Genomic DNA, 17,708 nt, shown 5'->3' with positions numbered 1-17,708 from the left:
GCTGGCTTCCAAGGAGGAAAACTGGAAGCTGGGCAGAAGTAGGAGGGAAGCAATTTCGTAAATTTTGAATTTGTACCATGTACATATTACCTATTAAAATATGAAACACAAAAGCAATTTATGAAAACAGAAAATATACTACAAGATACTAATGATATATACCAAAAGAATCATATAGATAATAAGGGGCAGTTTGGGTGGAGAATGAAGTATTTACAAGGTGGGATTTGAGCTGGGTCTTGAAGAACAGGAAATATCTGAACTGACACAGGAGAGAAATGATGACATTCTGGGTGTATATGTGGGAGTCAGAGTGGGGAGAGAAGGACAGTGGAGGTAAAAGTGTGGAAGTAGGGTAATGAAAGCAGAACAAGGGCCAGATAGCAAAACATTTCGGTGTACAGTAGAAGGTAAGTAAGAAAAAGATGAAATACAGTTGAGTAGCTGAGGGAGGGGAAGGTGGAATTAACATGTCGGGTAGTAGGGAACCACTAGGGGCTCTTGAGCAGGAAAATCATATTGCAAAGGCAAGATTCCAAGGAGATAAGTGGAGAGCAACAGACGAAATGGACTGGAAGACAGATATCTGTTAGCAGGCTGATGTGGCACTTCAGTGGTTGCCCATTCCAATCACCTGGGAGGCTTTAAAAATAAATACTAATGCCCGGGTCCATTTAATTGGTTTGGGGTGGAGCCTGGACACCGTCATTTTTTAAAGCGCCCCAAGTCAGATTCAGGTGCTAGCAGGAGGTTGGGGAGATTAAAAGCAAATCTAGGAGACATTTCAAAGCAAGAATTGATATGGTGATAGATTGGAGGTAAAGAGTGAAAAGATCAGTCTGTTAGATTCCTTTATGTATTCATTCAACACATATTAATTAAGCCACTCCCAAGTGCTAGGTACCATTCTAGGGTCTAAGGGTTTGCTGATGAACAAGACAGACAAACATAAGAACGCCCAGTGCTTATGAAACTCGCAGTCTAGTGGACACAGACAACAAACAAATATGTCTAACAGGGTAAAGTTAAAGCATGACTGTATGTTGCTTGTTTATATTAGACTGTCAGGGAAGACCTCTATGAGTTGACGGATATTTGAGTTGAGGCTTGATGATGAGGAGTCAGACTTGCAAAGGTCTTTGAAGAGAATGGTCTAACCAGGGGAAACAGTAAGCACATGGGAGGGAACAAGCTTGGTTATGTTCAAGGAACAGACAGGCCTTACGCTGGAGAAGAGTGAGAGACAGAGATGAGGTGAGGTCAGAGAAATGAGCAGGTACAGATGAAAGAGAGCCTCGTAGGCCATGGCACAGAGAGATGGGAAGCCATGGGAGGAAATTAAGCAGGGTAGTGACATGACCTGATTTACATTTTTAAACAACTACTTTGGCTGCCCTGTGACAATGGATTGCAGGTGGCAGGGGTGGAAGCAAGAAAACCAGTTGGGAGGCTAGATTAAAACAGTGGAGCCACTGACAGACATGGGAAAACTGTGGAGGGGGACAGATTTGAACACACTGAGTTTGAGGTTACTGTGTGGCATTCAAGCAGAAATGTCCAAGAGCAACTAGAAATATGAAGAACAGGTTAGAATTTAGGTTGTACCTACTAACTTGGGGGATTCTTCTAGGGGGTCTGGAGAGAAGCAGGTTAGATGACACTATAGGAATAGAACAACTTCACCTAGAGAGGAGATTAATAATGACTTGGAAGAAAGGTTTCTAGTGGTGGGCTGGAGGGCTCTGTAGTTAGTCTTGTGTCATTGACTTTTTCATCTGTGAATGGGACAAAGACATGGCAGGACAATGAAGAATGTCAGAAAGAGGGAACAATACCTGATGTACTAGAGTCAAGATTTGAAAAAGATCTCACCTGCTGAAGGGTGAGCTGAAGCTAATAAGATGATATTTAACAGATATATAGACAGATAACAGGGGTGCGTGTGTGTGAGAAAATATGTATGTACATGTGTCTGTGTGACCTGGCGCTTTTGTTGACCACATACTTCATAAGCCTAAAGTGTAATGACATTGTGAAAAAGCTGATGCAAAATCAGAGTATGTTGATAATATTTATTACAAAACTACAAAAATTATTTTTCTGGGACAGAATACATCAGTAGTGAAAACAAACCACATTTATTGGGATTATTTCTAGAACACTATTTTCTGATCAGGCTGCTGACTAGGTGGCAAAAGCAGACAAGGGAGAAAAGATACAAGGTTTGGAAACTGTGTGATCTGAGGAATGATCACGTAATGAAACTATAGGTATGTTCAATTCAGGGCTCAACAGAGAATTCGAGCTTTTCCCCAAAATCACATAATCTAACTTAAAGACACAAAGTATATTCCCTCCGGTTAAGAGAAAACTTGGTCCTCAAACATTGAAGGTCTTCAGAGAAAGTAACTTGTCCAAAATTAGAAAGAGGTAGAGTTGGGATTTGAACACAAGTAAGTTTGACTCTAAAATCTCTAATATGCTTATGTGTATATATTATGTATACACAGATACATATATATGAAATATATATATATATAATTTTTCCTTTGAGTTAATGTTTTATTTATCAAGTCTATCTAAAAAGGTTCAGTCAGAAAAATCCAAGGTATATCTAAGCTTTTTTTCAGGCAAGAACTGTGCCTTATTTACCTGCACACCTTTAGGACCAGCAAGACGCCTAGTTCACAATCCGTGCTCTCTGTTTGCTGGGTGAGTTAGCCAGCCCCCGTGCCTGGCGCTGCGCATCCGTGCACTGATCACCATAAGGTAAAACACATACACATTCAAACAAGTCGGAAGCATTTCTCTGCAAGTCTTTTTTCTTCATAGCACTTCAAATGATAACACCACTTACTCCATCTGTCTTTTTTACCCCTGGCAACTCAATTTCCCTCTCCACCATTTACTTTGTCCCATAGGCGCATAAACCTCTCCCTCCCACCTGTCCACCTGGCCATCAGCCAAGATGAGTCTTCCCGCTCTTCGTAATTGCTCACCCTGATCGACAGCCTGGCAAACTAGGACAGCGTGTCACGGTGATAGCAAGAACGGACACCAGATTGTTTAGAAAGGGTGAGACACAAAGAATTCTGAGCAGAATGAGGAAGCCACATCCACAGTGACTTCACTCATCCTTCAGCAGAATCGTTTTCCCATTTTTCCTACTTCATTATGGAAAGACTATACATAGGAGGATTATGGTAAAAAGACGAATAAAATATGTGTTTAAGTTAGGAAAGCTAATTTCTCATTCTACAGAAGTTCTTAGACAGAAAATTATGATACCTGAAATTTAGGAAGAGTAATTTACAGGAAACAAAGTATGTTTCCAATAGGGTTGATTCTGACACATCCACAGAGTACTGTCAATATGCTAAGAAGGAAAACAGGTTAAAGTCCTGTTTGAGTCCCTTTGTTTTTCGCATCTACTTTCCATCTCTATATACCATTCTGGCAGTGTCAGCAGTGGAGACAGCCCAAATGGAAACACTCTCCACACCCAGCTCCCCATAGGTTATCTAGGAACCTGATCCTGCAAGTGCACAGGGCAGAGAATGCAGAAGCGAAAAATCTGTTTACCTTAAAAAGAGATCTTCCACATTCATTAACATCTCATACAATGCTCACCATTTCATTCGCACTCACATAATCTTATTCCTAGGCTCTAAAATGAACTGTTTCAGGGTCAGATGGCTACAGCCCTTCCACCAATGGGGGGATATACATATTTCATATACAAATTGTATTGGTGCAAAGGAGACACTGAGAAAGAAGTGAATCTTTCCCAACTGATCCCTGCTCACTTCACCCACCACTCCTTCCCCCCTCAAAAATGGGGAAGAAAAAAAATTATTAAAGGTGGATGATTTATATGTAGGCAAATATAGAACATGAGATTCTGCAAAGATGAAAATGTTTTAGGAGCACATGAAGGCCAATGATTAGCTCATAATCCATCTAAAGGCATGTGTAAGGTTTACCTGAAAATGGATGGTTAGCTTCTGCTTTTCCATTGGTGAATATACCAGGGTACTAAGCTTAAACTGAAAAGGTGCCATGGTAGGAAGAAACACTAGAGTACAGAAGCAAACAAAGCCAGAGAGGTTGGGCTGACCTGGTAACTAGCTACCCATCAAATGCCAGTTAGGAATTTCCAGAGAGTTGAGAATCTACGCTACTTTCAAGACTTCAGGTCTAAATCTAAATTGTGCTGAATTTCAGATTCTTCTTCTAGATGGAAAAGAAAAAAAAAACAACAAAGATTTCCAGACCTCGGGTGTTTAAAGGGCCTTCACACAGTAAATCAACCTACTGCTGTCTTGTTTTCTCCACAGCCAGACTGAAATCATACAGCGCCAGCAGAGGTGTGAATTACCCCCATTCATCTTAATGGAGTGTTAACTTCAAAGGCTTGTTTTAACCATTGAAATGCTAAGCTCATGAGTAAACATTCCGCTAAAAAAAAAAGTACAATTTAAACATTCACCCTCAACATACGAAAGTAATTTATATTCTCAGCACTTCGTCTTTTAATTTAGCAAACAAGTCTCCAAGTGTTAGAAAAATATAGATTTTTGTGTTTTACTTAGTTATATTTTAAATAGTTATTACCTAATAAATTATGAACATTAAGCACACAATGAGAAGGCCTCTATTTCCCAGGAAAAATCCTGAGGAGTACTTGAACAAGGTTTTATTTGAAATCCTCATGAAGGGGGCACTGCTTTTACCGGTCATCTTACTAGCTTCCTCCAAACTCATAGGGAAAGTTACGACGCCAAACAGCTGACTAGATAAGGCAGAATATTAAAGTAAAATAAAAATAATACACCTCTACAAATAATTTCTCTTGATATTAACTAAGTTTTGTGCCGCATTCAATAGGTTACTTGTCCCTTTGCCAAACCTCCCATGATCCCATCCTATGAGCAGGCGACAAATGTATTAATTGATGCCCACCTGTCATCACACTTACCATCTGCCCCAGGGGGCATCCTTGCATCTGTTGCAGATTTAGGGTTATTTTGGTATTACTGGAGTTAGATTTATTTTAGCAGGTGAACACCTATTTGTATTTGGACCTATAATTTCTCATAGAAATGTGGGAAAGCGCTAAAAAGAATGCACATGGGGCCAGTTCTGTGAGTTAAGGCGAGAAAAAGATTCTAAACATATTAGTTGTGCAAGATGGAAGATAAAAAAAACTTCCATGTCCTTGCCTGAAAGCAACTTCATTCTACAGATCTAGATGAAGGGATGTGGAAAAAAAGGGGATAAATATCTAACCTATTAAGAGCACCTGTTTTGGTCTGCGCCTAATTTATACAAGGTCATTTAATCCTCTCAACACAGCCCTATATAATTGGTATTAACTCCATTTAATACCTATGTGAAAGTAGAGGTTTAGAGAGGTTAAGCAGTTTGCCTAAACTCACTGAGATTTTCATCTAAGTCTTTCTAACCCCAAAACTTGGACCTTTTCCATTACACCATGCTGATCTCAAGTTGCCAAAGAGGCAACTTAACTCAGCTGTCAATTTTTCAGTGCATTTCCTAAGTGGGAAGCAAGGGGCACCTGCAAAAGTGTGTATTTCCATACATGCAAATTGGCATTTTGCATGTAATTCTCTACTTTACATGTGCACAGGGGTAGGATTACATTTTTACTGATACACCCTGGCTTTGGTAGGCTGCTAACAAGGTGACCTTTACATAGAATACTCCCTGGGGCAGTAGGGGAGGGAGGGATCTAGCTGCTGGTTTCTAACCAGGAATAAACCACATGAATGGGAAGACTGGAACGATCTATAACCTCCAAACAAAATATGATATAAGTCATCAATATTTGTCTCAGCTTGCCAAGTAGAAAGTCACATGTTTTAGTGACAAATGAGAAAGCTCAGAGAACTTTCAAATCCATAGCTAATCATCACAGCTCTATCTTATACTGCACAACAGAGGAAAATCACAAAAGTTTCTTAGTCAGGATTTGGAGTCAGGGCACAATACCAAATGGAATAATCCCACAGTTTTGTTATTAGTGATTGATGTTGACTTTAACTCACAAACTAAAATTCAATTTTGTATATAAGCAATATACTGATTTCTTTAAAAACAAACAGAAAATTGTCTCAATATAGTTAATAACATTAAAAACTTCTATGTGAAAGATGTTAAGAGAATGAAAAGGCAATCCATGGGCTGAGAGAAAATCTTTGCAAAACACCTATCTGATAAAAGATTGGTATCTAAAATATACAAAGAATGCTTACAACTCAACAATGAAAAAAAAACCCAGTTTTAAAGATCTGAACCTCACCAAACAAAACATACAGATGGCAAACAAACATGTGAAAAGACGCTCAACATCATATGTCATTAGGGAAATGCAAATTAACACAACAATGATCTACAACTGCACACCCAAAAGAATGGCAAAAATCCAAAACACTGACAACAGCCAACGCTGGCGAGGATGTGGAACAACAGGAACTCTCACACATAACTGCAAAATATTACAGCCACTTTGGAGGGCAGTTGGGAAGTCTCTTACAAGACTAAGTATTCTACCATACCATGCAGCAATTGCTAAGAAATAGTCTTTGGTATTAACCCAAAGAAGCTGAAAATTTAAGTCCACACAAAAATCCGCATACAAATGTTTATAGCAACTTTATTTACAAATGCCAAAATCTGGAAGCAAACAAGAGGTCATTCAACAGGTGAAAGGAAAAAGAAACTGTGGTACATTCATATATTGGAATATTATCAGTGATTAAAAAAAAAGAGCTATCAAGGTATGAAAAGACAGCGAAGTTAAACACATATTGCTAAGTGAAAGAAGCCAGTCTGAAAGGTGAGATACTGTATGATTCCACCAAATGACATTTTAGGAAAGGCTCATGGGGAAATGCTCATGGTTTCTACGGATACAGTAAAAAGATCAGTGGTTGCCAATGCTTGCATCAAAAGTGAACCCTAATGTAAACTCTGAACTTCAGTTAACAATAATGTACCAATATTGGCTCATCAAATACAACAAATGTCCCTCACTAGTGCAAGATGTTAGGAATAAGGGTGCGCTGGAATGAGAGAATCTATGAGAACTCTCTGCACTTGCTGCTCAATTATTTCTGTAAACATTAAAAGCACCCTAAAAAATAAAGTCTACTAATTAAAAAAAAAACCCCACAAACAAAAGATGCTCAACATATTTAAGAGCATTTTGAATTTGTTTCCTGTTTTGATTAAAACTGCTACGTCTCCTTTCCCCACTCCTGTTTTGTTCTGCTTTTCTGTTAAAGTTTGCAAAAACATCAACACCTATAAAGAGGATTCATCCAAGGTGTCTTCCAGAAAAATTCCTTTTTGTATATGGAGGTAAATTATTCTTCATAAGAAGTGGGAAAATATTTCTTTCACTTATTAACCCAACTAAAAATCACGAGTGCTAAACTAAAGTTACCAACCAAAATACCAAAGATGAACAAAGCAAACGCCTGTGGAAATAAGGAAAAAGATGAAGAACAATTAGAATATTATCTTAAATCTTCACCCTCTCCAATAATGTACGTATAGTTCAAAATACATTAAATTTCTTGATGTAGGTAAAATACTTAATTATAAAGTGACAAATTATTCCTTAAAATAAGATTCTTAAAAGAAACAAACAAAAACCAACCTACCCCAAACTTTTTCCATGAGAGAAAATCCTCTCTGCTCAGTTTAAGATAAAACAGTCCTGGGAACACAAAAATCAAACACGTTGATGTACTGGAACCTTAAAGCAGGGAGAGAAAAAAAAAGAATATTGCCAGATTTAGATGTGAGACTGGATGACAATTCTATTTTAGAATATGGAATTTTTGAAACAGAAAACTTACCAACTATACCAAATACATTCCTAATGTCAGGAACATATATCGCAAGTAAAACAATGATAATATTGAGAGCCACAGTGATTAAAGAATGGTGAATCCATGAGAATGGAAAATTGGAGAAAAACATCATCATTAAAGCTTTCCTTGCCTGTAAGACAGAAAAAGAAACAGATTTAAGCAGAGAGGAGGTATCAAAGCCAAACTACTTGCGTAGGGAAACACACGTATGGTACAGTTACCACGATATCCTTGCCCCCTAAACCATTTAGATTCTAAAAATATGGCACAAACTATGACTGTAAGGTATTTATTGCACATAAACTAAGAAATATATCTATCTGTGTGAGCTTCATAAAAACTGTTTTGGTTTAATTCTTGAAAAAATTTTCACATGCAATTTCTTTAGGTTGCATAATTTTCAAAATTACCAATAACACTTGAAAGAAATCTCAGAGTATCATTTTCATGAAATTCATGAAATTCAACAGATAAAAGAACAAATGGTTTAAAGCAGAAAAATAAGTCATGCCATGGTAATGTAACATACTGTTCTATTATCTGTTTCACAGCATGTAAATATGAAAACTTTCATATGCTTCCCATGCTAAGGTGGGCAACAGGTGGTCACATCCCACAAACGTGTATCCAGCCCCCACTGCACTCCTGGTACTGCAGTCCACACAGGGAGGAGGCAAAACATCTTGAAGGTCCAGGTCTTAAGGAACTCACTGTTCAGGGATTCAAGACATCCATGTAGAAGCATTTGTACCCAAAGCCTATGTTTCCATTTTCCCAGAGATTCTTAAGATTCTTACATATGGCAACTAAATGCAGAGTGAAGGGCTGCTCTGTCCCTTAAACTATAATTGTAGAGCAAATAAAATTTGTGACTAAGACTAGACTATGTGAAAACGTCTATGTGAAAACAAATTTCCAATAAACCAGAAGGAGCTTATTTTTGCTGACTTGACTTTTTCCTCTCCATGCACATTCTTTTGAAAACAGAATACAGAATTAAAGAGGAAAAAAAAAAACCTAAAAAACTTTAGAACTATAGTCTCTAAATTGGAAACAATGCTGTGGGAGAGCGTAAATCTAAACTAAATCTGAAAAAGCACAAATTAGTTTAGTGGTTCACTGTTATTTTTGTGCTTTCATGGGGCCATAGGCAAGGATGAGGTCTTTGATCAATTACTTGACAAATGAATAAGATATACAAGACTAGATGTGATTCAAACATTCTAGTCTGTAAAGAATTAGTGTTGCCATAGTAGGGAGCTGCTACACCAAGCAACAAGACCTCTAAGAGTACTTACAGGGAAGTGGATTAGAGGGACGGTCAAAAGCACAGCAAACAGTATGCATAACTTCACAGTCATGACGACAACATCATGTGGCAAGTGTTTGCTATAATCTTGTAGTAATTCTGACGCCACATTGTCTGCAAATTTAAAAAATAATAAGGATCACATTATAAACTACTAAGATGTCAACCACAGCAACGTTATTTTCTTCTGTACAAATGGATCTTAACAGATTTTGGATTCTCAGTACCAAATCCATCTCTAGCCTTTTTCCTATCCTATGAAACAGAGACATTAGTTAAATATCTTCTTGAAACCTACAATCTTTTCTTTTAATGAAACTAGGAATTAGCACAGGTAGAATCTCTAAAATTAAGACAATGAACATACATTTAAAAAAAATCTCTTTAAGACTTTTCCATAATCTGAAGGTTTTGAACTACATTTATATTATTTGTAAAGTGCTTTCATGTGTACTAGTGAATTTGCTCCTTACAATAACAATATAAGATAGGTATCTAGGCTAAAACAATATTAACTGACTTGCCCAAGATCATACAATACAAAAGGGCAGAGCTGTATTCCCCAATTTTTTTTTGATGCCAAAGCCTTTCCTTAATTTCACAATGTTTCCCAGTTTTGTGCATGCTACCTGCTTCATCAACACTTCATCTATAGATTCATCTCTCATAAGAGAATGCAGTGTTACAGTAATGGCTTCCTCAGCAAGCCAGTGCGGTAGTCAGTGACCGAATCTGCACAAGCTGACCGTGCTTTGCGTCCTGGTGTTCTTCTACCCTCGCGTCTTCCTCACCCCAAGCCAGACAAGGGCTATCAAGACTGAGAGTTCTCAAGAACACTTCATATCACCGCCTTGTAGGGAAAGATGAGTTTGTACTTAAAATAAAACGGTGGTGTTGTGTTTTTGGTTTTTTGTTTGTTTTTTAAAATTTGAGATCATTCGTCTTGGAAAAGTTACTTCGGAGAAAATAAAAAAGCAAGTCAAATACACTTCTGTTTTTAAACACCTTAAAATTTAAAGGAGAGACAAGATGAAGACACATACATATAACAGAAAGTGTATAAACACAGATACACACTTAAGTGGCAGAAGAAGGTCTAAACGAAGTGCTATGGAGATTCTGAACAGGGAAAGATAACTATGGCTTTGCGATGAACATGGAAGAAACCCAGGAAGGCCTGAGGAGAGTCATCATGATATAGTGAGCAGCAGGACAGTAGAGGGGCTTGAATTCTGGAATCAAACAGACAAAGATTCAAATCCTACTATTTGCCAGCAACTTACCTTTCCCAAGTCTCTTGGTCTTTATATTTGTAAAATGGAGACAATAATATATTGACCTATAACGTTGCTGAGAACATGACCTGAGTTAATGTATGTGTGCTGACATTCAAAGATGTGGGAGAAGTTCTCTCTGGCAGCAAGAACCAGCTCAAGCAGAAGCCCCAAAGGGAATACACATCTAAGAAAACAAGCAGCCCAGTAACACTTCAGAGGCTGAACGACTGCTGTAGAGAGAAAAGAGTAGTGGGTGATAAGGCATTTAAGATCAGAAACAGAGCTCTTCGTAGGGTCCGGACTCAGTCTGGTAGGCCACAGAGATGCAGTGACTTCTGAAGAACAGCGTATTATGATCTGAACTAAGCAGGAAGACAGACTGGAAGAAAAAGAGACCCAAAACAGGAATAACAGAAGGCTACTGTCATAATCACTAAGAGGTAACGAGAATTTGAACTAGATGAGTAACGATGGAAATGAGATAGAAACTAATTGTTGAAAGGATCAAAGACATACTTGACATAATGTGGGATGAGTGGACCAAGTAAGAGATTAAGAAGAGCCAGGAAAGCTGGATTCTAGTCCCAAATATGTGAGATAGTTGTGAGTCTTTGGAGAAATATGGCAAACTATTTTATTTCCACTTTTTGAATCATAAAAATGAGCTATTAACACTTATGGCTTGACAACCTTGTAGACTTTTAAAACGGTCTGGTTACTATGCAACATTTGGATATCGGCCTGGTTCACCAGAGGAACACTTCTTACTCCTCACCTTATGATGCTTTCACATCTGTAATCAGAGCCAATATTATTAATCTAGGTACATACTTACTGGTCCCTTTAATCTGACAAAATTTAGATATTAACTAAGCTTTGAGAACACTAAATAAAAGGATCCCAAGCAGCTCCAGAAGCCTCAAGAACTAGATTTACTACAAATTCAAAATACCTGTTACATGTCTACTTCCCGAGATAAAAACCTTTCTCCTGAGCCTGCGTTCTTAGCTGAGCCTTAACATATGTAAGGGATAGAGCACAACACACCTCTGGATTCAGACAAATCTCTACAAATCTCAGCAAGGGCCTGACGGTGATCTCTGCAAGTTATATGTTCTATTGAAATCAGGAGGCTGTCCTGTTTAATACATACTGTCAAACAGGGGATGAAGTTTATAAAGATTACCACAGAGTAACAGAAGAGATCACTGGATTAATACTCAGGAGACATGCCACTAATTGTGAGACAGGTCACTTCACCTCTTGGACTTAAGCTACTCATCTATAAAATAAGTTGAAGGCCTTAATTTGTGACAAGCCCTTCTGATAAGGTCGCAGGCTCAATCAGCAATTTCTTTCTGTAAGACTGAAAGCTACTGCTATTCCAATAGAAATATACTGTAAAGATTTTCAGCCCAAAAAAGAAACACTGTGAATAGCAAATCAGTATCTGAATCTTCTTCTGTCTTTGGAAAAGGAACTACTTTTAGACCATTGTTTCTTTCCTTTATCTATCTATCTATCTATCTATCTATCTATCTATCTATCTATCTATCTGTCTATCTACCTCCAACCTACCAACCTACCATGGGATTTTTCTTAGATGTGTATTTCTCCATTACATAAAATGTCCATATTCTGAAGAACTTGCATTGGTAGAGAAAGGTTAAGTCAGAGACAACAGCTTTACTTGATATCTAGAAAAATCCCTGTGTAGGAAATATTTCATGTACATGATGAAAGTATTTAGCCTCTGTGTTCAAGTAAAAATAGATGATAGATAGATAGATAGATAGATAGATAGATAGATAGATAGACAGACAGACAGACAGACAGACAGAGATGTGCCTGTAGCTTAAGTGAGCCAGGTTCTTCCAAAAGTTCACTGAGAAAAAAAAAAAAAAAAGGGAATCCGGATACTATGGCATAATTCCTGAGGAGGCAGCACAGTAATAAAGACCTTGACTCTGGAGAGAGTCAGAATTGGATTCAAATTCCAACTCATTATTCATTAGCTGCAGGTACTGGCCAAAGTGGCCAACCTATCCGAGCCTATACCTTGCAGGGTCGTTGTAAGGACTGAGTTAGGCACTGTATGTAATAAAACACCTGGCACGCACATAATAAATGTTAGCTCAACAAATGTATCAGCATTCATCCTTCCTCCACTTCCTTTTCAATCTAAGCTTTCTTAAAATTTAACACAGCTCCTAACATCTCATGGTCATTTTCATGTAACTACTTTTCAGCTCTCCTGGAGATTGGTAGGCTATTTGAGATATCTTCCAGATAGCTAGCTCTATTTATCCATAGGGAAGAAAAGGAAGTCCATTTTTCGGACTTTTTCTCAATTTTGAAAATCCCTAAATATATTTGTGCCAGGTGACAACTTCAGTTGATAAAAATATACAGCTATTCTACTAAGTTTTTGCCGAATCTCAACAAAGACTCTGCTGTAGTATCTCATTGCTATAGAAAGTCTTACTGTGCTCCACTCTGTACAAAAACAAACGCAACAACCAAAAATAATTTATGTATTTCAAGACTTTTGTTTCCTTAACAATGATCAAAAAAGTTTAACAATCTGCTTTAACTTTCCTTGTAGCCTATCCACGCTCATGTTGGAAGCAGGAAGTAATGCTCTTCCTGATGGTGTGCACAGAGCTCCACCGCTCTTACCCAGCACCGTACAAAGATGCAAGAGCAGATTTAGATTCATCACCACCTTTGTTACTGTTGAAATGACAGAGTTAGCAAGAAAAAGACTGTACAGAACAATTATAATTTTCTCACACGCTGAAAACTCCAAGATAATACACTAATAACATAGTGAAAAGTTACCGTATTTAAATTTCATTAATGACAGTAAGAAGAGAAGTACAGGGCTAAAAAAAGAGCACCTGAAATTATGAAATAATTGCAATAATAATGGTAACAATAATGATAACATACCACCAGCAGCAGCTCTGCTTTGTGGAATACTGCTGTGTGCCAGATACTGTAACAGGCATTTTACCTGTAACTTATTTCCTCTAATACAACTCTATACAATTATCCCTGTGTTACAGATTAGGAGATGAAGATAGTACAAGGTGAAGTACCTTGTTCAAGGTCACATAGCTAGTTAGAGCAGAGTGGTTTTTTGAACCATATTTGTTGGGTTTCAAAATCCATACTCTTTCCACCGGGCTTAGGAAAGGCAGCTATGCAAGTAAATGTCCAAAAACTTGTCAGACCTGAAAAAACTCTGGGAGGTAAGCAAAGCATCATTTCAAGCCATTGTGAATGTCTAAAACCTGAAACATGCACAAGGCCACCGACCATGAAATCAGAGTCAAAGCAGCTAAATATCATGGAAGCAATAATAGCCAACTACTTGCAGCATTGTTATAAAAAGCATTCATAAATTGAAAAGTGTATTCAAGAATTTGACAATTTGAGCAGTTTGTTTGCAAATTAAAGAGAGCTTACAATTTTTTTTCTTGTTCTAGACTTTTAAGTTTTATTTTTTCTTGAGGTTCTTACCAGAAGAGAAAAAAAAACACACCAAGCATGTAACTTTTCAAAAATAAGTAAAAGAAAATTTTACTTTTATTTTATGAATTTAAAGACTCCTTTAAGTGAGGTGGATGGAACTAGAGTCTGTCATACAGAGCGAAGTAAGCCAGAAAGAGAAAAACAAATACTGTATGTTAACACATATATATGGAATCTAAAAAAATGGTACTGATGAACCCAGTGACAGGGCAAGAATAAAGATGCAGATGTAGAGAAGAGACTTGAGGACATGGGGTGGGGGGAGGCGAAGGGGAAGATGCGACGAAGTGAGAGAGTAGCACTGACATATATACACTACCAAATGTAAAATAGATAGCTAGTGGGAAGTTGCTGCATAACACAGGGAGATCAACTCGATGATGGGTGATGCCTTAGAGAGCTGGGATAGGGAGTATGGGAGGGAGTCACAGGAGGGAGGGGATATGGGGCTATATGTATAAATACAGCTGATTCACTTTGGTGTACCTCAAAAACTGGCACAACAGTGTAAAGCAATTATATTCCAATAAACAGCTTAAAAAGAAAAGAAAATATACAAAAAATAAAAATAAAAATAAATAAAACAAGACTCCTTTAAAAATTTAGAGAGAAAGGTCATGACAAAGTACAGAATACACACTGCAGAACTGTGTGAGTTAAGTCCAAAGGCAGAGGTCTCTGACGTAAGTGTACAACTATAGTCCAATGTAAAACCCTTCCTTTCTCGACTTGTTCTTTTGCAATTAAGATGATGGATTCTCTCAACCTCCCAAACTGCTGAACTAGAGTCTAATATATTGAATTCTCAATTAAAAAAAAAAAATCATTATTGCACTTTTTTTTCTCATAAAAAGATTTCAATGTTTCTAAGCCTGAGATTTTACTTGGGTGTTTAAGAAAATTTTCATATGAAGTTATCAATCTTGAATTTGATCCACCTTTTTAAGAGAAAGAAAATCAGTTCTTTAAGGCCTGTAGAGCAACCACACTAGTGCACTGAAATCTGGCAGCCTGGACAAATTAACTTGCTAATGAAAGGCAGAAACAAAGTCCATATCCAGGTGTGAGCTCAACTACAGAACAATTTATTTTGTCATCTGTAATGAAATAATATACTTACCATAAAAAGTGAGGTACCCAAAGAGTGCAGATATAAAATAAATGAGAAAACTGAAAGCAATTGCTGTATTGGTTACATTCTGCATCCTTTTCTTAGAAGGGCTAAAAGTCAAAAATGGCAAAATGAGAATCAGTGATCTGAATTATATCTAAATAGATATCTCCCAAGCTATTCAAAAAGATTCTTTAATCACTCAAGACCATTAATAACTACACACTAGAATTCTTGATTTGAAATTACTGCACAAAGGATTACGCTTCCAAGAAACAATTCTCAATTTAGAGCTCTTGGTTGTTTTGTTTTAAACTAATATCTAGAATCCAGTGAAGGGAGGGAAAGATTCATACAGGAGAATGTTATTCAATCTTAAAGTCCTAGAAGTAAAAAGACATACTAATACATTTAAAATATTCCAGGATTCTGTAGTACCTTTGAAGTTCACAGTATATGGGCAATATTGAGGTGTGGCAGAGAAATGAAAAAGCCATGGTTGGTATGGCATAAGCACTCTGAAAAAAAAATTTTTTTTAAAGATGAAATTATTAAATGCTACTCTGTTGAAACCATTACTTTATTTGACAATAAAATCAGTTCTCAAAAAAAATTCAATTTATTTCCTTTTTCATGAATCACCCATTTATAAAATAAGAGGGGGTTTTCTGTTTTGTTTTAAATAAGACACAGTTATGGTCACCAGCAAATATTTCACTTGACAGCAGTATTGCCTACATTAGCCAAAATACTTCTTGGCTGCTTCCACACCATGTTGGTTTCACTACACTACTGCTGCTTCTATATTATTTCAGTAAGATAAAAATAATTAAGGTAAGATAAATAACATTTAGGTAAGATGAAAAATAACATTTTAGAGATGATCTTATTGCAATTCTCAGCCTTTCCTAACGTATGCTTTGGGAAACTTAAATATATTTTATTACCCTAACCAGCACTAATAGTTAATGCTTTTAAACCTGCTTTCATCAACTCAATCCAAGTACCAACTTAATCTAAGAGAATACTGAATATATTAATCACATCTTACCATCTATAACTAGGGTCTATTTCGATGGGAATTAACATGATTTATTCTAGACCAACAAATTCATAGAGATCCACTGGAATATATGACCATCAGTTGGTTTTTTTTTTTTTTTTAAATTAGGATAGTTAAGAACCAGAGAAAGTTACAAAGCAAACAAAAGTTACCATCTAGATGAAAATACTGTCTGTACAAAATGGATGGTAATGATTTACTTTCTCTTCTCAACTCTAAAAAAAATTCTCCTTAACTAACTTAAGGCTTTTCAACAAAAGAAGTTCCATATCACTGAAGACCTATCTTCAGACACAACGCTCCCTAAAATATCTGAAGAGAGCTGGCAGGAAGGAAAGCTGTAGTATTTCTCAAGGCAAGATTAGGGGAATGAGAGTTCAATTCACAAAAACTCTTTCATATATTGCTCAGTTTCCTGGCTTGTCAATTACCCTACCTAAATCTTTAAGGCACATGGAGGCCTTTACCATGTAAAAGCTGTGGTAACCTCCCTTGTGGGGCCAGAAAGACATTTCTCATTTAAAAACTGGGGAATAAGGGAGTTCCCTGGTGTCCTACTGGTTAGGATTCTGGGCTTTCACTGCTGTGGCCCGGGTTCAATCCCTGGTTGGGGAAGTGAGATCCCGCAAGCAGCAAGGCACAGTCAAACAACCCACCAAAAAACTCCTGGGAAATAAAAAGGAGAATTTTGCATGGAGGAGTTATCACACTAAAATGCTACACTAATAGAGTTATACATGAGTAAAGGGGATTCTAGTATCTGGGACTTGCATTTTAGCAGAATCAAAAAGTGTACATGAAGAAAGCTGCAGCAACTAGGAAGACATGGAGCTCTTCTAGAATGGTAAAGTAGAGATTATCCAGATCACAGTTTCCTGTCTCCTCTGCGGATGCTCAGGGGCTCTTGCATGTATTTCCAGTATCCTAGGGCTCTCAGAGAAGGCAAGGGGGACCTGGTCTTTCAGCTTCTGCTACAGGCATCATAAATTTCAACTTTGGAATGTCAGCCAGAAGACATATTGGCAGTGCACAATCGCTGGTCCAATGATGAGGCTGTTTAGCCACAGACCAAGGTTCTACTCACAGGGGAGGAGTTTTTGATATAATTGGCTATTTAGCTTTACAAGTCCAGAGGGCAACAGGAAGTCTGTATCCACAGAGGACCTTATTGGACAGACCAGACATTCGGTAAATCTGTTCTTTTAGGCAGTGGCCCATTTAAAACAGGCTCCATTTAAAGGCATGCCAAAAAAAAGGTGGCTGTTTCATAATGGGCCACCCTGTGTTAAATAATATTATTCTTCTGGTAAGCAACCCTATACTTAGCACTTTCATGAAAATTAATTAGTTACAGGTACAAAGACCTAAGAGACCCTGTTACACAAATCTCTTAAAACTTGAAATGTGAAAAATCAACCAAAAGTATCTGTTAATAACTTACACACCTCTTTGGAGAAATGAAAGAGCTTTGGTTTACAATCATCTGTAGCATTTGAAATCTGTTTAAGAG

The 17,708-nt window shown here is 37.3% G+C and overlaps 1 protein-coding gene across 1 annotated transcript in view; it reads right to left on the bottom strand.

Annotated features, from left to right (window-relative positions):
- Nucleotides 1-6,124: 6,124 nt before the first annotated feature.
- The window catches only part of SLC38A6 (solute carrier family 38 member 6), a 60,913-nt gene continuing 49,329 nt past the window's right edge, over nt 6,125-17,708 (bottom strand). Inside the window, exons 10-16 of the mRNA XM_057731249.1 lie at nt 17,644-17,697; nt 15,574-15,653; nt 15,145-15,245; nt 9,200-9,324; nt 7,887-8,031; nt 7,689-7,783; nt 6,125-7,502 (exon numbers count right to left, since the gene is read on the bottom strand). Coding sequence (XP_057587232.1) covers nt 7,422-7,502; nt 7,689-7,783; nt 7,887-8,031; nt 9,200-9,324; nt 15,145-15,245; nt 15,574-15,653; nt 17,644-17,697 — 681 coding nt within the window. The 3' untranslated portion in view covers nt 6,125-7,421. The remainder of the gene's footprint in view (nt 7,503-7,688; nt 7,784-7,886; nt 8,032-9,199; nt 9,325-15,144; nt 15,246-15,573; nt 15,654-17,643; nt 17,698-17,708) is intronic.

This window comes from Hippopotamus amphibius, chromosome 4 (genome assembly GCF_030028045.1).
Source record: "Hippopotamus amphibius kiboko isolate mHipAmp2 chromosome 4, mHipAmp2.hap2, whole genome shotgun sequence".
NCBI classification, from domain to species: domain Eukaryota; kingdom Metazoa; phylum Chordata; class Mammalia; order Artiodactyla; family Hippopotamidae; genus Hippopotamus; species Hippopotamus amphibius.
Note: the sequence above shows the minus strand (reverse complement) of the source record. Positions and strands in the feature narration are given on the sequence as shown.